Below are 18,753 nucleotides of genomic sequence, written 5' to 3'. Positions count from 1 at the left end.
CTTTGATAAGCTACAAAGCCGCACCGCTTGATGGATTGTCGGAGCATTATGGTCGTGTCCAAATTCATGGGCTGCATCCTCCTGAGGACCCGGCCTTCGCGGTCTACGTGGGCCGGGCCCTCAGAAGGTCGGGTAGGCTGGAAGTAAACGGCTGTGAAATTGGATGGTCTCGCCTTCTGATTAGCGTCACCGCTGTCTCGGTGGAGTTTAATAAACTCGTCCGTCTGCTCCTTGCTATCTAAAATATAACAGGACACTGGAGTAAATTCTTGACTGTCTCATACTTCTGTTTAATCAGTTTTCTGTTTGATTAATAAAGTTTTATTTTATCTAATCTAATCGAATAACTTTAATCTCAGCCAAACCGATTGACTCACGAACAAATAAAACACTGAAAAAAGCCAAACAATTACATTTTTAGGTTGTCTAAGTGACTTATATGTTACGTTTAACCCGAGTAGCAAAACTCCGCAGCAATCTGAACATGATGTGCCGGGAGTTGTGCCGTTCTCGGCGGCTTCAGTGACCCTCGAGCTCCCGGCTAGCTATCAGAGTAATTTTAAAACTTAGTAGCGGCCGCCATTGTTGGAAACTGGAGTTTGGCTGGGCCGCGCTATGAATTCTGGGATATGGTGGGCCACGAAGGACACACCCGACCCATCCTTCAAATTCAGGGAAAAGGAGGACGCATTTGTCGGCTGCATTCGGAGGAATCTTCGAATTTGGACGTCGCTGTGATGTAATCGGTCTACAAATGTGGCCTCAGGAGGATGCAGCCCATGAATTTGGACACGACCTACAACTACCGTAGTCAGGAGCCTCGCGGAGGAATCTCAGTCCAAACTACACTTCCAGTCCCAAAGTCAAACAAACACTGTGGCATCTCTGAGAGTTAAAAATAGTCTAAATTCTTTCATCTTTAATAAAATGATCAGCGTTGCTGCTTTACCAGGTGTAACTATGAAGTTTAACATCCAGGCATCCATGAAAACAGAATTTATTACATTTAACAGAGTTAGAAGTTAGCCGGAAGTTAGCTCACTGAGAGGTTTCTGAACATGAAAACATGAACTGGAACACAAGAAGGGAAACGACTCATACAAGCACACAAACACAGACACACACAGAGAGAAACAGAGGGCAAAGACATAAGGGGAAACCAAACAATCCAAGAAATAAACAGGGACTATAAGAAACTCAAAATAGAATAACTGAGACTATAAATGAACCTGAATATAACTGAGAACCGTGACACTTATATTGCAAGATTATCTTTTGTTTTTGGACATATTCTACTTTACTTTTACTTTGTCAAACAGACTCTGTTTGAGTTACATTTTTTTCAACTGGCCTTACTTACAGTAATCAGTAAGTGAAGTGCCAGTCAGCAGATGTTTCCTGGTGTATTTTAATAAGACTTTTAACTGTCAGCATGTGAAACTGATTCAAAATTGTGAAACAACGAAAGTGAGCTTATTTTGTCCAGTAAGGTCCCTCCCTAATGTAATGTTAACTGGAAGAGGTTGTGGAAGTTCAGTGAACTCCCAGGAAACTTCCTTTATTTTGTTCATGACTTGCAGTTTGTGTGTGTGTGTGTGTGTGTGTGTGTGTGTGTGTGTGTGCTTACCCCTGCACTCTTTGTTGGCGATTGTTGAAAGCCACAAAAGTTTACATCAACGCAGAAAAACAATAAAAATCTTTTAAATACGCTTCAAACTTGTCGCTTTTATTCCTCTTGAATAAATTACACACAGATCTTATGTATTTTCTCAAATGATGAGAATTGAAACGATTTTGTGTGTGTGTACCTAAAATGTGCAAATGCACACAGAACAGACAGAAAGAGGAAGTAAATGTTCAATTAAAGCAGCGTCAGCTCCTGATTGATCAGACACAGGGACAAGCGACTGACAGGTTGAAGTTGTTCTCCTGAAGTGTGACATATTTCCTCCGTGTGGATCACTTTGACAATGAAGCTCCTCCATGCTGTGATCTTCTTCTTCTTATCAGGTGAGATCTGATGACCTTTGTATTGCTGTAGCTGTGTGTGGTTCTTCAATTAATCTTTTTATAATATTGATGCTAGCTTCTACACAGGGCGCAGAGGTGCTTGGTTGTGGGAATTTTTTTGACATGGCTGATATACCGTGGGATGCAAAAGTTTGGGCAACCTTGTTAATAGTCATTATTTTCCTGTATAAATCGTTGGTTGTTACAATAAAAAATGTCAGTTAAATATGTGATATAGGAGACACACACAGTGATATTTGAGAGGTGAAATGAAGTTTATTGGATTTACAGAAAGTGTGCAATAATTGTTTAAACAAAATCAGGCAGGTGCATAAATTTGGGCACCACAAATGGAATCCATATTTCGTAGATCCACCTTCTGCAGAAATGACAGCCTCTAAACGCTTCCTGTAGGTTCCAGTGAGTCTGGATTGTGGTTGAAGGTATTTTGGACCATTCCTCTTTACAGAACATCTCTAGTTCATTCAGGTTTGATGGCGTCCGAGCATGGACAGCTCTCTTTAACTCACACCACAGATTTTCAATAATATGTCAGTCTGCCCCAGGGCAGCTGTGGTTACAACTGCAGCTGCCTCCACCAGTGTGTGAATGTGTGTGAATGGGTGGATGACTGGGTGTGTAAAGCGCTTTGGGGTCTCTAGGGGGGACTAGTAAAAGCGCTATACAAATACAGGACACGCTGTAACTAACCAGTTTTAGTTTCATCAGTCCACAGCAGCTTATTCCAGAATCAAGCTGGTTTGTCCAAATGTGCTTCAGCAAACCTCAAGCAGCTCTGTTTGTGCTGTGGGTGGAGAAAAGGCTTCCTCTGCATCACTCTCACATACAGCATCTCCTTGTGTAAAGTGCGCCAAATGGTTGAACGCTGCACAGCGACTCCATCTGCTGCAAGATGATGTTGTAGGTCTTTAGTGCTGGTCTGTGGGTCGACTCTGGCTGTTCTCACCATTCGTCGCTTCTGTCTATCTGAGATGTTTCTTGGTCTGCCACTTCGAGCCTTAACTTGAGCTGAGCCTGTGGTCTTCCATTGTCTCAATATGTTTCTAACTGTGGAAACAGACGGCTTAAATCTCTGAGACAGCTTTCTGTGTCCTTCCCCTAAACCATGATGGTCAACAATCTTTGTCTTCACGTCATTTAAACAATGTCTTTTTATCAAGAGGTTTCCTTTTATACACATAAACATCAACATATATATTATACACATAAACATCAACATATATATTATACATATAAACAGAAAGAAAAGAGAAGGGTTACAGAGGATCTGTACATTAAGGTTAAGTAGTACATTTAGGCTGTGATGAGTTCAGAAATGTATCTTCAGCTGTGAAAAGAAAAGAAAAAAGGGAAAGAAAGAGAAAAAAGAAAGAAAAATATAAACATATGTATAATATATCCCAAATAACATAATCCCTGCCAAATAATCCCATTCATTCCCACCCAGGTCACTGCCCTACACCTGCACACTGTATTTCCACAGCTGACTTAAGAGAGTTTGCTGAAAAATTCTTATAGATTTTGAAAGGCATCAAGGAAGGGTCCCCACATGTTTTGAAATTTCCCAGTGGAGTTGTGAAGTGAGTGTCTTATCTTTTCCCATTTTAGACAGGCCATGAGGTCATATAACCACTGTTTGTGAGTGGGAGGGGCAGCGTCCCGCCACCTCAGTAGGATTGCCCTCCTGGCCAACAGGGAGCAGAATGATAGTGCCTGTTTGTTAGAGGCCGGTAGAAGCACCTCATTCCCACTGATGCCAAACAGAGCAAGAAGGGGGGCAGGGGCAGCGTCACACTGAGAATCCTGGACAGGGTACGAAAAACCTCTGACCAGAACTGAATGGGCTCTATGCACCACTTTGAACTGGATTAAACAGTGGCGGCCACATAGTGATGTTGTGTTGAGTGTTGTGTCTTGAGCTTGAATGAAGAGGTATGTGTCACATTTAACATTTTATTGTAAAGCAAGGTAATCAGCCCTCTATTGGTTGGATTGAGTTGTAGGATAGTTTCTAATAGTGTAGGCTCTGGTGGAGGCTTGAGCCCGAAGTCTGGGAACAAATAAAGTGCCTGACTTGCAAGTATCTGAAAAAGTGTGATGGTGGAAAAATATAACCTTCCAACTTTATCAGGTTTGTCACCGTGCATATAAAATTTGGATTTGTCATGCAAGAGTAAACGTTCAGTCGAGTACGTTGGGAGTAGGTCAAGTCTTGTTTTAAATATTTCATGACTCTGTTTGAGAGCATGCTGTTCATCGGTCTCCTTAATTTGTTGCATTATCTTATTCCTATCATGGGTGGACTGTTTTTTAATTCTTGCTGAATAAGCAATAATCTGGCCTCTGATATATGTCTTAAAGCCATCCCATACGACAAGGCTGGAAGTTTCTGAGGAAGAGTTGGTGGCAAAGTAAAAGCGTATCTCATCCTGGATAAACTTTACAAAATCTTCATCCAACAGGAGGGTCGAATTGAAACGCCATTGTGCAGCTTTAACAGGAGGATGTGGAAGAGACAGAGACAGAGTAAGAGAGGCGTGATCTGAAATAACTATGCTATGGTAGGCACAGGAGTGGACCTGCTGCAGACAATTAGTGTCAATGATAAAGTAATCAATTCTTGAATATGTATGGTGCACATGTGAAAAATAGGAGTAATCTCTTTTATGAGGATTTAGGGTACGCCAAGCATCACACACTCCATATTCTGATAGAAAGGCATGAATGACCGATGCAGATGTGCTTCGAACATTACTCTTAGTGGATGAGTGATCCAGGGCTGGGTCTAACCAGCAGTTAAAATCACCCCCCAGAAAAAGAGAGTAGATGTTTAAGTTGGGCAAAGAGGAGAATAGTTGTTTAAAGAAATTCTCGTCATCTGTATTAGGAAAACACACATTTACTAGGGCAACAAGACTGTTATACAGTTCCCCACTGACTATGACATATCTGCCATATTTGTCTGCTACGACATTGATGGCCTCAAAGGGAATGTTTTGCCTGACCAATATAGAGACCCCCCGTGCCCTAGCTTGCCCTCCCCACAACAAAAAATGGCTGCCAAAAAAAAAGAACAAGAACAAGCAGCGAGCTCCTCAATCTTAACATACTTAGAGTGTTACTACTCCTGTCTATGATAGCAATAACCTAGGTGTTGAAGCAATCAAACCACTGCTCCGGTGGCCATAGCACAGTAAGCTGAAACCCCTTATAATACTGTTAAATTTTGAAACTGTACTGTAAGTCCAAATGTAATTGCTGGAGTGTTTCAAAGCAGAGTCCAAGTATGTAAACAAACAACCAAACACAAAAAAGATGATGTAGTTCAATAAGTACTATTGGTATAACTGAATTATTGAATGAGAACAGACTGAAGGCTACGAATAGATAACAAAACTCCCCGTCTCCGTGCAGCAGGTATTACGTCATTAGCCAACGGGTAGAGGTCAATGAGGTTGCCTCCTTATTTATCAAAGAAAAATACAATTATTGTCATTTGAGAGTTGTTTTGAGACGCCCGTGTTGCTACACTTCAGAGAAAATTAAAACAGGAGAGAAACTTACAATTGACCCCCTTAAATACTCTTTCTCATTATTGGATTCACCTGTGTATGTAGGTCAGGGGTCACTGAGCTTACCAAGCCAATTTGAGTTCCAATAATTCGTTTTAAAGGTTTTTGAATCAATAAAATGACAACAGTGCCCAAATTTATGCACCTGCCTGATTTTGTTTAATCAATTATTGCACACTGTCTGTAAATCCAATAAACTTCATTTCACTTCTCAAATATCACCGTGTGTCTCCTGACATTTATTTTATTGTAACAACCAACGATTTATACAGGAAAATAATGACTATTAACAAGGTGGCCCAAACTTTTGCATCCCACTGTAGGTGCTTCAGACCTGCACTAGTTAGCATGCTGTTCATTTAGTTTCCCCTGTCAAACCCACGGTCACAGACAGAGGGAGCCAGAGCTGTCTGTTAGGGCTAATTCACCGTTTAGCTGTCACAAGAAACACACAGTTCATGACCATGGCGCAGACAAACAGATCACATGTTGTACCTGTTTAACATCTTGTATTGACACTGAGCTGAATCACCTGTTTTCACTGTTTATCTGTCCAACAGGTACAACTGGGTTTGTCAAAGCCAGCATTTGGGTTGGACCTGAAGGAGGGAATTTATCACTTCATAGTTACCTCACTGTGTCTGGAAACACAAAGTTCTTCTGTAAGGAAAAATGTGAGCGAGCAGAGAACATTCTCATTAAAACAGATGGAACCACAGCTCAGAGCGGCAGATTGAAGGTTGAATACAAAAATGCATCTTCAGGAAGAGGAAAGCTGTCGTTCACCATCACACACACGATCAAGTCTGATTCAGGAATGTACCGGTTTGGTTTGGGAAAATCTTCAGTTCCAGATTCATACTTAGACATTGAGGTCAGAGTTTCCAACGGTGAGTTTCTACTAAATGTCATCGAATTCATAACTGTGGAACCATCCTCTGTGGAACGCCAGGACTGCCACAATGAATTAATAAATACATCATTAACCTCTGAAGCCCCAAGCCTACCTGATCTCCTGCCTTTTGCCCCCGTCTCAGGGGGGGTTGGGGCTTAAGAGGTTAAATAATAAATTAAATGTGTGAATAATTAATTAATTCAATGTGTCGTAAATGTTTTTTTAATTAATTATTTCCAATTTAAATTAATTATTGCTACATTTCATTAATTATTTAATGGTGTATTTAATTAATTCATTATGGCTCTCCTCCATAATCCACCTGCTCTCATACCTGCATAAACTCTCAGGCTAAATACAGACCTATTTTAACTCAGACATTTTAATGAGTTATTACCTAATTCATAGATTACACTGACTTGAATTCACTGAATACGTTGTATTAAAACGAGTTCAACTGATTTTAATTACACTCAAAGCAGACTAGATTATAACACACTTTGGGTAATAACACACTGAAGCTCTGTGTTAGACTAGCACAGGAAATGTTGTCACTAGAGTGTAACAGCTGACAGGAAGTACAGATAGCACTTAATGAGTTTTCATCTATTTTACAGCATTTAATAAAAGCTCTGGATTCTTCCGTGCGCAGACTGAGGGAGAAGAAATCTCATTTCCATGTTCCAATGCTGTCCATGGACAGAGGAAGTTCCTTTGCAAGAATCCGTGTAAAAAAGAAGGAAATATTTTCATTGACACAACTAACGACAAAGCTGAGAATGGCAGGTACAGCATCAAATACACAAAAGGATCTGCGTTTGGACTGTATGCAGCCATCAGACAGCTGACCAAGTCTGACACGGGACAGTACTGGTGTGGTTACGGCGACCCTTTGTCTCCTGACTCATACCACACTGACGATATTTTTGTCGTAGAGGGTAAGTTTCTTTACCAAATCATGAAAAGTTTCTTTGTGTCTTTATAATTGAATGTGTTTCAGAATCTGTAATTAACCATTTTCACCAAAATCATTATGTTTCTAACACACACACACACACACACACACACACACACACACACACACACACACACACCATCAATCCTTTAAGAAGTTTAGTTGGATGTCTACAAAGGGATCAGCTGAGCCAATGTGGGCTATGACTGAGATCAGCTGATCTTTATGATATTCATCAGAACATTTTGTGTTAAATCTTACCAATAGGATTATTTAACAATTATATTTTCTTATTGTCATATTGGGTATTGATTTTGTATCCGATTGACTGTTTTGTTTATTGTTCACAGCTTCAAAACCTTCTGCCTCCACACCTTCATCAGGTCAAACTGAATCTGCGAGCAGCAGCTGGGGTCGAGGTGGGTTGCAAAGCAGCTGCAGCTTCACAGCATCTGTCGGGAGGTTAAATGAAAATTACATCCTATTGATCTTTATGGCCGTTCGGAGCGGGCACGCTCCGTTTTGCGTAACTATTTTTAAAGCCTGGTAGAACTGCAACCACACAAGCTAGCGTAATATTTTTTTTTGCATATGAAAGAGGAGGAAGTGTACTTACATCTTATACATTCAGCTTGTGCTAGTTCACGGTTTCCTTCTACATAAAGCTTTGCAAAAATTGCATGAAAAGCATTTGAAGCAACAAAAACATAATATTCCAGAAACACGCTTTGCCGATCTGACCGGCAGCACGATCTAGCTGATGCCCAAAACCGGAAGTGATGTCATTTTCACGGAAAATGTTTTTTCCTATAGGGCATTTACAGAGATATGCTGGTGTTTTTAAAATTCATGTTTGAGTTTATGCCTTTCTCTGTAGTTTCTGGGATGCTTAGAATTCAGATTACACTGTAGGAAATATTTTGATGCACATGCTGTTTATTTTGCAAATTTGCATCATAACTTGGCTCTGTGGTAAATCTTAAAGGGTTAAAAGACATTTTCCAGTTGGTGAAGGTATGTGTGCTGGCACTGAGGTCAGCTGGCCTGTCAGGCTGTGACCAACTTTGACTATAGGTAAACTAATGAGATACTTAATTGATTATAGTATTGATTCTGTATTTAGTTTCTATTCAGTACTGTTAGCACAATTAACTTGCTGAATCGTATCAGGATTTTCTTTAATGATTAACTACTTTGCGTTGATTGTTTGCAGCTTCAAACCCTCCTGACTCGACACAACAGACAACAACACAGAGTCACACTTTCACTGCAGGACTCTCCAAACCGTCATCAGACTGTCCAGGCTTCTTCCTGCCTCTGGTTGTGTGTCTGTCCTTGGTTGGAGCTTTACTGTTGTGTGTTGGTCTGCTGCTCTACTACATTAGTAAATTGAAGAGGAAAGCTGTATTAAACATCAGAAACAATGACTACACGGTCATGAAGGTGCGTTTCCTTAAATCATTTTGCTTTTTTAAAAGATTTATTATGATAATCACAGAAACCAAAGAAAATAAAAATCTGTTTACTGCTTAAATTTTCTGATTGACACGTTTCACTACGTTTTCACCAACAGTCTGAACAACATCAGCTTCAAAGTCTGATCAGTGTCTGAGAGAATAAACATGATCTGTGTGGAAGCACAAGGACACACGGTCATTTGGATCAAACTGATTCAAGAATATTAAATATGTTCTCTGCTGAAACTTGTTCTTTTATTTTCAGTTGTCTTCCTCTGCACATGAAGACTCCAAAAGGACCAGGAACAGAACTACCCTGCATTTATAAAGATGAACATGTAAAAGTAATGCTAATGTTGTGTAGCTTATGAACTTTAGTCAAAATTAAATTTTCGTGAAAACAAAACAAAAAATCTAATTGAAGTGTGTGCAGCATCTTTGTTTGTCAGTCAGAGCCGCCACACTAGCAAAACATCAACGTGATGTTGGCAAAAATGCCATAAAATCTTAAGGATTCAGTACATTACATGTCAGGTGTGTTTCCAGAATCACTAAAAACTGCTGTAATTAAACCTGTACTGAAAAAGGACGATCTCGACAAGACACAAATGAACAACTACAGGCCGATCTCAAATCTCCCATTTTTAAGTAAGATCATTGAAAGAGCAGTTTCTCAACAGCTTAATTACTTCTTAAACAGAATAACTGCTATGATGCCTTCCAGTCAGGTTTTAGACAGAACCACAGCACTGAAACCGCTCTGACCAAAGTGTTTAATGACATATGTCTGAACACAGACAGTGGAAACATGTCAGTCTTAGTTTTACTGGATCTCAGTGCAGCATTTGATACAGTTGACAGCAACATATTACTCAAACGACTGGAGAACTGGGCAGGTCTTTCAGGAACTGTACTAAACTGGTTCAAAAAATACTTAGAAAACAGGAAATACTTTGTATCAACAGGTAACTTCACATCTGAGCAGACAAGCATCACATGTGGAGTTCCCCAAGGTTCCATCTTGGGACCCCTTCTGTTTAACATTTACATGCTCCCACTGGCACAGATTATAAAGAACAACAAAATAAACTATCACAGCTATGCAGATGACACACAAATATATATCACAATGTCACCAGGAGACCGAGGCCCTGTACAGGCTCTTGGTAAATGCATTGAGGAAATTAATGACTGGTTGTGCCACAATTTTATCCAGCTAAACAAAAACAAACTGAAGTAATAGTGTTTGGTGCCAAAGAAAAACGATTACAGGTCACCAGAGAACTTCAATCTATACACCTAAAAACCACAAACCAGGCGAGAAATGTGGGTGTAGTGATGGACGCAGACCTAAACTTAGAAAAACACATTAAGACAGTAACAAAGTCAGCTTACTATCACCTCAAGAATATTTCAAGGATCAAAGATCTGATGTCTCAACAGGACCTGGAAAAACTAGTCCATGCATTCATCTTTAGTAGGCTTGATTACTGTAACAGCATCTTTACAGGTCTACCTAAAAACTCAGTCAGACAACTACAGCTCATTCAGAGCTCTGCTGCTCGAGTCCTCAAAGACCAAACAAGTGGACCACATCAGTCCAGCTCTGAGGTCTTTACACTGGCTGCCTGTCCGTCAGAGGATAGACTTTAAAGTTCTGATGCTGGTCTATAAAGCTCTGAATGGTTTAGGACCAAAATACATCAGTGACCTCCTGACCCAGTATGAACCTTCCAGATCCCTCAGGTCATCTGGATCTGGTCTTTTATCAGTTCCCAGAGTCAGAACCAGACACGGAGAAGCTGCATTCAGCTTTTATGCTCCTTATATCTGGAACAAACTCCCAGAAAGCCTCAGATCAGCTGAAACACTCAGTTTATTTAAATCCAGGTTGAAGACTCACCTGTTCTCAGCTGCATTTGAATAAAACACCAAATCCACACTTTTAAGCTTAAATTTCAAAACTTACATTTTAACTACTTATTTTATCTACTGTTCTGATTTTATCTACTTTTTAATCAATTTTACATCATGCTTTTTATTGTTTTTGTTTTTTAATGTCTTTGTAAAGCACTTTGAATCACCTTGTTGTTGAATTGTGCTATACAAATAAACTTGCCTTGCCTTACATTACAAACCAGTGGCTGTTTACATTGTTGGTATGTTCATCTTTTTCAAAGATCTGTGAGCACATCAACATATCATGGTTGAACTGCCTGTTGTGTATTTGTGATATTGACAAAAAAAGAAAATAGTCGGATTTCGAGCATTTAGTTCATAATTCACTCCTCATTCACTCCCATGAGTGCAGAGCTAAAAGCTAAAAGGTGACCTTGAGGGTCATTAGTAGAACAAAAGGTGCCTATAAATAAAATGTATTATTATTATTATTATTATGTATTGATTTCAGTATATTTTAATCATTATAGCTTCATCTCAATTTGATTTGTTGTTACACAATACATTTCATTATTCTAATAATATTCTAATAATAGAATAAGAACAGCATCCTTGTAGCTGCTGCGTGCTGCGTATGCTAAGGTTTTATATGGTTTGCTGTTAGCTCTGTGTGGCTAACCAGCTGATTAACTTCAGTTATGTCTGATGCAGATCCATCAAGTGATTCCAAATGAACATTTAATGCAATGGATTCACTTAAAACACTCAAATAAAATAGAAGAATCCAAAGCTACGGTTGTCTCTGTTTAGGGTTGAGTAAAATCTGAAATCTATAACATTTAATTATTTTTCTTAGTGTACAAAAACAGACTGATCAGGTAATGTTTTTTGTTGTTTTTAATAAGATGTACATAATATTGGCAGTTTCATGATACTGAGGGGAGCGACTGTTTCTGTCCAGGGTGGGAGGGGCCAGAAGACATTTTTCGTGTCAGTCTCGGGGTCCTGGAGGTGTCGAGGTGTTGGAGAGAAGGAAGACTGCAGACACCTTCTCAGACAAATGGATGACACACTGCAGCAGAAAGACTTCACAGTGTCCACGGGGCACTCGTGTAGGATGATGGGGGCTGGTGGGGCTGGTTCCTCCTGCAGACGTTCCAGCAGCTGCAGTTCCTCTAACAGCCACTTGAAGCTGACTCCAAAGTGAGTCAATATTTACAGTTTTCAGGGTTTGTGTTCAAACTTTAAACCTGAGGCACTGAAACAAACCCAGGTGTGAATCCAGAGAGTCTCATGTGTGATGTGTGAGTGTAGAGTAGGTCTGGTCCTGGTCCCTGCCGGCTGGATCGAGGCTCTGGTAGGTCGAGTCTTCACGTGTAGAACCTGGAGTACAGTTCTCGTAGTGGACGTCCTGAAACAGAGACAAACTGTCTTCTTCACATAAAAAGAAGAGACTCTGACTTGGTTAAATCATTTGTGCTAGAAAGAAAGTCACCTCCATGTTTGTGCCCTCTGAGTTTGCTCTGGTCCTCAAACCTGTGGAACAAACAAAGGATGTTCCTCTGTTAGAGGGAACAATCATTCAAAGTGCACATGAGGCTGAAGATCACTGCTGCCCCTCCTGTTCTTCTGCTTAGTTGGACTTTATTAGGCTTCACTTTAGACTTTGCCTTCAGAATCAAAGACTCACATTTGCTCGAGTCTCCTCCTGTGTACTGAAGAAGTGATCCACAATAATTATTCTATTTTACAGTTTTCATGGGTCGTGTAGTCAGAATATTTTTCCTGTTTTTACTTCACACGTCTGGAGCAGAGAACATCTGGATCTGATCCTGCTGACAGTGTCCAGACTTCATGTGTGACACAGTTTAGGATTCAGTTACTTCCAGTGTTTAACATCATCTCTACAAGTCACTCCACTCTCCTCTTAGAGCCCAAAGTGGACGAGCAGGATGAAATATTTGGATGTTTGACTGCAGCTGTTTGAACAGACTTCAAGTGAAGTGAAAAAAGAGTTTTTGGTTAGAAACGAGACGTTCTGTGTGTTTCTGTGTCTCTGTTATCTTACCTCTGCTGCTCTTCCTCTTGATGCAGATTATTAGAACAGTCAGTGATGAGAGGATGATGATGATGAGCGGAGAGATGATTACATACAGCAGCACACCTGTGACAGCAGAACGAGCTTGTTTTACACGGATTTATTGATTGATGAGTTGCACATGTAGTGAAATAACCGACGTGAAACGAATAAACAAACAGATAAAAGTTCTACATGAACAAGAGGAGCTCACAGAGAATTTAGAAAAAGAAAACGTGTTTGGCGTGAATCATAATTCTGATTAGAAAAGCTGACAAACAGGACAGGCTGATTAAAAACATACTGTCTTCTCTCATAGATGGATGTACCTGTAGATGCTGCTCTTCCAGGCTGCTCAGTGCTTCCAGTCAAAGTTAATGAAGGTGTGGAGCTTCCTGTAGTTGTGGCTGATGGTCCAGCTGCTGAACAAGAGCAGAGAGGAAAGTTTGACTTATAAATGTTTGGAGCTGTGAACAAGAAAAACACAAAGATTCAAAAATCAGATGAGAAATCAAACGAGCCTTAAATGGATCCACTGATTGAGAAAAAACAGTTTGGCAAATTTAGTTTTAGATGAAAAAAATGCACTAAAATAGTTTAACAATGAAATAAAATATGAATGTATGTTGAAATATCAGGTTCTTGGAAACAATAAAGACATTTCGGGACATTAATGGTCACCTGTTCATTTCCAGCTCCACACTCTTATTCCTGCTCTCCATCACAGTAACTTTACAAAATTCACACTTCAAAATCATTTTGTTTCTAAATAATTCTGTTTCTATGTTGAGATAAACTGAGTGCTGAGAGCAGCCTGAGCTGTTGGCTCACAGGGATTACTGTACAGACACTGAGCTCATTATTAGAAACTCTGCTCGTGTTTAACATGAACATCCACCACAGGAACAGCAGATATATGACAGGAAATAAGGAACAGCTGAACAGCTCCACTCTGACAACATTTGATTAACGTCAGTAAAAACTCACCGTCTGTGACAGTGACCTCAAAGGCTCTGAATAAACTGCTGGAAGATCCCCCCAGATAACATCTGTACTGTCCTGAGTCAGACTTGGTCAGCTGTGTGATGCTCACATACACAACTCCTGGATCATATCCAATGTTGTATCTGCCTCTCTGAGCTTTGACATTTTCTGTAAGAAGAAGAACAACAAGAATGTCGCGTCCTCCACACTCTCCTCTGCAGAACAACACTCTGTCTCCAAGTTGTTTAAAGGAACATCCGACTGTGAGAGAGCTTCCAGTTTCTTTATTGAAGTGTTTCAGCTGATCATCGTTTCCATCCAGCAGTGCTGTTAAAGAGACAAACGATCAGTAGTTACTATCAGTGCTGAAGATGATGCAGTCTGATCACAATAACTCCAGTTTGATCCACGGTTACACTGGGAGCTGCCCAGTTCAACCAGTCTGACAGAGGAACTGTTGAACTAACTGAGATTTAAACGGCTTCATCATCAGACTGATTGGATTCATGAAAAATCTGCTTTTATGACAAGTATAGACTCTAAAATGTGAACAGTTCATGGTTTTAAGTACATTTAAAGTCTGGATGGACTTTTGTGTTCTGAATGTGATTTTCACACATTCATTGAGGAATAAAACATTTTGCTGTGAGGGGAACTCTTGGAAAGATCAAACTGATGACACAGAAGCAAAAAGTCATCAAAGAAAATCAAAGTTACATCAGAAAATCTTCTTTCATTCATCAGCGTCTGTTTCTGACATTTCATTCACATCATTATCAGCTGACACACTCACTAATATTCACACACACTCGTGTCCCAGCTGCAGTTCATCGGTTACTTCGAGGAGTCCAAATGTAACCAACAGTTTACAGGAGAACAAACTTCAGCTTCTTTAAACCGTCAGCAGCTGTCAGTGAAAACTTTGCTTCAGAAACAGAAACGAAACATTTCCACAGCTGAAACAGAAACTCACCTTCAGCCACAACGATTCTAAACTGTCTGAATGAAGCTGATGATGAAGATTCACCCAAACCACAGCTGTACTGTCCAGAGTCAGACTCAGTCAGCTTTGAGATGCTCACATATAAATCATTGTTTTCATATTCAATGCTGTATCTGCCTGTTTGAGCTCTGACATCAGTTGTATTAATGAGAATGTTTTCTCCTTCACATTCTTCTCTGCAGAACATCTTCCATGTTCCTGGAGAATTAAAGGCAAATCCATCTTTAAAATCTCCTCCAATGACTCCATAGAGAAGATACTGAGCATCGGTGACTTCAGGGTTTCCATCCTGCAGAGCTGTTGGAAACATGAACCATCAATAGTTACTGTTTGTACTTCCTGTAAGAAGCTGCAGTCTGATCACAGCATCCACACACAGACACACTGAGACTAAAGTCTGAATAACAACAATGATTCATGTCAAATACATTTTATTGTCTAAAGTGGTGGAAAATCTTCTTCCAGTCGACATGACTCAAAATATATCTGAACATGTTTCCTATGCATGAATAAAATGACAATAAAAGATGAAGATAAACAAAATATGACATGTAAATGACTCATAACTCCTCTGTGTGGTACTTGTAGTAATTATATGTTGAGAGATTGAAGCAACAGCTCAACATGCAAGTTCTTCATGTGTTTCATCCACAGGAAGTGATGTCATCATTTAGTTTAAATGTACTGCTGGTGTCAAAGTTCAGGAAGCAACAACAAAAACAGTGATGAAGTTTTTATTTGTGACTTTGTTTTACTGAGGCTCATCGTGGCTCAAGAGTTGGGAGTTCACCTTGTAATCTGAAGGTTGCCGGTTCGAGCCCCGGCTTGGACAGTCTCGGTCGTTGTGTCCTTGGGCAAGACACTTCTTCTTTTTTTTTTTTTTTTTTGAGGAAGTAACAAATACTTGCAATGAACGACATGTTATTGAGTAATTTATGGCTCTATTTTAAAGCTCTAAAGCCAAACTCAGCAGCTGATGTGAGTCAGTTACTTTATGTAAATGATTTCAGTTCATTCCAGCATTTAAACTCTGTGCAGTCGTATTTCTGTTCAGCTCGAACACGACAAACAGGAAGAATTAGGAAATAACTTTCCACAGAACTCTGGGTTTGAAGATGCTGACAGATTTCACTCACGTCACTCACACGTTTATATTTGTCTGCAGGAAGTGATGTCATTTTGTCAAATCTATGTGCACTGTGGGAGTGAACTGTGAATAGTCACAGTGAAGAAACACGAACATGTAACAGTAAAAGCAACAAAATGTGTTTTTGTCTTTCAAAGAAAAATTCATTGACTTGATCAACAAGTTTGTATTTTCAAATAATAACTGAAAGTATCAGGTGGAGTTTTTACTTTTATGTTACAGGTTATTTTGAGGAAGTAACAAACACTTGTAAGAAACCATCTTTGAAAGGACGAATCCTAAAGCCAAAGTGAGCAGCAACATGTCCATGAATGTCTCACTGTGATGGTTTCTTCTGTCCATACTGGCCACAAACACATCCATGAAATCATGAATAAAAGCAGTTTGAATGGAAGAAGCGTCCATGAAAGTGACTCATAGCTGACTCTGATCATCATGTTTAACAACAGAAACATGTTGAAGAACGAGAGTGACAGAAAGAAAAAGTGAATGTACTCACAAAGGAAGAAGAAGCAGATCAGAGTGTGATGGACTTTCATGATGAGGCTCTGATGGTTTACTGCTGCCTCTCTTCTTCTTCACTGGAAACCAGGAACTTGTGACGCCTCACTTCTCTAACTGAAGGAGTCCCTCCTCCAAACACCACAGCACCTCTACACTCCTCCCCTCTGCATCCGTCTGTGAGTCTGCTGCAGGGCCTCAGGCTTCCTCCTTATATTTATAGTATTATGTGCAAAGTGCTGCAGGAAATACAACGATGACACTTGACTCTGTTAAATTCATCACAGTGACCAAAACCTCCAACAAGGATCATCATGAAATCATGAAATCATTTCTCTTACTGTATCTGAAGATAATGAACGTTAGTTTGGGATCATTTAGAAAAACAGTTTGGGTCAAATGTTAGAAAAGAGTCAGACTTTCTTTCTTCTCACAGTTTGTTTAACATGAGTTTCAAATCTTTGAACATTTAAATACATCTATTAACAGAATATGAAAGAACAACAGTTCTGATATTATATCAAACATTTCAATCACCTTGTGGTTCAAAGTGATATTACATGACAGCACAGCCTCATGTAATACCACTTTGAACCACAAGGTGATACATGAGTCAGTAGCTTTGTCTCCATTCAGGCGGCTGCATCCTTCGGAGGACCCGGCCTTCTCGGTCTACGTGGGCCGGGTCCTCCGAAAGCTGAGAAGGGCTGAAGTGCGAGCTGGGAAAGCCTTCTTGTTTGGCTCTCAGCGAAGGCGGTCACACTTTTCTCCTCTCCTCCTTCCCCTTATCTTCCCTGCTTAGCCTCTGTGTCCTTGTCTTGTCTCGTGTGCATTACTTTCCCTGGAACAGTCTCTCACTGTCGTTCTCTAAAACCTAAAAGAGAATTATGGATTTGATCAACTGGTCTTTGAATGCTATTGACACCCTGTCCTCAACGAGAAGTCTGGGCTCGGGAGAGCCCGAGTGCCCTGGAGGGACTTTCCCTGCCGGATACACGATGGACGGGTGGCAGAGCTGCAGGGTCATGTGCCTGGCGGGACTGTCGATCGAGGACGCTGAAGATATCTACCTATTCGGAACCATGATAACAGGGTTCTTGCTGATCGGAGCTGGCATGGCCCTGGCTTATCGGAGAATTAAGAGAGCGGAACCGGCTGTTCAAACCCCCCCAAAGCTGCCCGCTGGAATCGAAGCGATGGGACGAGGCGCGACCTCTCATAACGAACGCAGCATGGTTAACACCTTGGAGACGCTTACAGCTGCTGTGAAGGCTCAAAACAACACCATTGAGCGTATGGTGGGATACATCAGAGAGAGGCCTGCTCAAGATGAGACCCTTGAGCGAAAGTTGGATCACATCGCGGAACGGATCACTGCAGTTGTGAGGTCTCAGAATCAAAAGAATGACAACACCACAGAACAGAAGTTTGATACCATCATGGGGAGGCTCGCGGCTCTCCAAAGGGAGATTGAGAGACCAGTGTCGGAGTGTTAAGAGCAGCTTGAAATTCTCCTGAGCTGCTCGCATAAAAGAAAATCAACAAAATCGACATCATAATGCGGACACCACCAGGGCGCCAGCTGCAGGCCCAAGGCTGAAGCCGGACAAACACTCCCTGATAACGACTGTGTGATGACTATTCTTCCCATCCATGCAAGGCCACCTGGATTGGCTGGAGGACTGTTTACTTAGCCTGATAGGGCGAAGGACACTGTCTCAGCTGAACTATGGACACGCACACACATACACTTACACTGATAAGCACTCACTCATCCCCCCTCCCTTTCCAATGCCTTCGATGCTTGTTGCCTCCTGGGAACACGAGGCGGGTCTGGGCCCACGCTGGCGAGTCGGCACAGTGGCAGGATGGCTGCTGTGTTGCCTGGGTTTACTCCTCATCCCCTACCCAACCCTGTGGCTTATCATGTCTTTCACAATGTTGTGCTGTGCTTTTTTTGTGCAGAGGAGTTTTTTTATTTCCTGTTCTCGTGCTGTCCTACCATGGAAGCACAGCATGAGTAGAGGTCTCTTTTTTTCCTCCTGTACCTTCCCATTGTGTGCGCATTTCAGTGTTTTTTTTTCGTAACACTGCCGATCTCCGACTTGTAACCCCCATGTAATGTCTGTGTTATGTGTGTAAGGTCGGGGGGGGGGGGGGGTGTCTCATTTTACTGCGGGGCAACCTGCATGTGACAAATAAAGTTCTGATTCTGATTCTGATTCTGATTCT

The 18,753-nt window shown here is 40.8% G+C and overlaps 3 protein-coding genes across 5 annotated transcripts in view; 2 read left to right on the top strand and 1 right to left on the bottom strand.

The window, feature by feature from the left end:
- The window catches only part of LOC146493997 (uncharacterized), a 159,424-nt gene that overhangs the window by 49,684 nt on the left and 90,987 nt on the right, over positions 1 to 18,753 (top strand). The gene's annotated exons all lie outside the window — the stretch shown is intronic.
- Positions 1,884 to 11,065, top strand: LOC146494006 (polymeric immunoglobulin receptor-like). Of its 2 annotated transcripts, XM_085146619.1 has the most exons (6): positions 1,884 to 2,010; positions 6,164 to 6,493; positions 7,116 to 7,436; positions 7,804 to 7,872; positions 8,667 to 8,896; positions 9,176 to 11,065. In XM_085146619.1, exons 1-6 carry the CDS (start codon positions 1,971 to 1,973, stop codon positions 9,236 to 9,238), a joined length of 1,053 nt encoding a protein of 350 aa, XP_085002745.1. In that variant the 5' UTR covers positions 1,884 to 1,970; the 3' UTR covers positions 9,239 to 11,065. The 2 variants fall into 2 exon arrangements, with proteins under 2 accessions (XP_085002745.1, XP_085002747.1); XM_085146621.1 differs by lacking the exon at positions 7,804 to 7,872 and having other exon boundaries at positions 9,176 to 11,064.
- On the bottom strand, positions 11,679 to 16,783 carry LOC146494005 (uncharacterized). Of its 2 annotated transcripts, none has more exons than XM_085146622.1 (7): positions 16,520 to 16,783; positions 14,844 to 15,170; positions 13,874 to 14,197; positions 13,216 to 13,308; positions 12,878 to 12,973; positions 12,305 to 12,345; positions 11,679 to 12,220 (listed from the first exon to the last, which is right to left on the bottom strand). In XM_085146622.1, exons 1-7 carry the CDS (start codon positions 16,557 to 16,559, stop codon positions 12,101 to 12,103), a joined length of 1,041 nt encoding a protein of 346 aa, XP_085002748.1. In that variant the 5' UTR covers positions 16,560 to 16,783; the 3' UTR covers positions 11,679 to 12,100. The 2 variants fall into 2 exon arrangements, with proteins under 2 accessions (XP_085002748.1, XP_085002749.1); XM_085146623.1 differs by having other exon boundaries at positions 13,216 to 13,305.

This window comes from Neolamprologus multifasciatus, chromosome 20, assembly GCF_963576455.1.
Source record: "Neolamprologus multifasciatus chromosome 20, fNeoMul1.2, whole genome shotgun sequence".
NCBI lineage: Eukaryota > Metazoa > Chordata > Actinopteri > Cichliformes > Cichlidae > Neolamprologus > Neolamprologus multifasciatus.
The sequence above is the reverse complement of the archived record's forward strand: the minus strand, read 5'-3'. Positions and strand labels throughout refer to the sequence as shown.

Coding starts and splice junctions, on each gene's coding strand:
- LOC146494005 (XM_085146622.1), bottom strand. CDS start 16,559: ATGAAAGTCCATCACACTCTGATCTGCTTCTTCTTCCTTT. Junction 15,171..16,519: donor GATCTGCTTCTTCTTCCTTT/GTGAGTACATTC, acceptor TGTTTCCAACAG/CTCTGCAGGATGGAAACCCT. Junction 12,974..13,215: donor TGGAAGAGCAGCATCTACAG/GTACATCCATCT, acceptor CTGCTGTCACAG/GTGTGCTGCTGTATGTAATC.
- LOC146494006 (XM_085146619.1), top strand. CDS start 1,971: ATGAAGCTCCTCCATGCTGTGATCTTCTTCTTCTTATCAG. Junction 2,011..6,163: donor GATCTTCTTCTTCTTATCAG/GTGAGATCTGAT, acceptor TCTGTCCAACAG/GTACAACTGGGTTTGTCAAA. Junction 8,897..9,175: donor ATGACTACACGGTCATGAAG/GTGCGTTTCCTT, acceptor TTTTATTTTCAG/TTGTCTTCCTCTGCACATGA.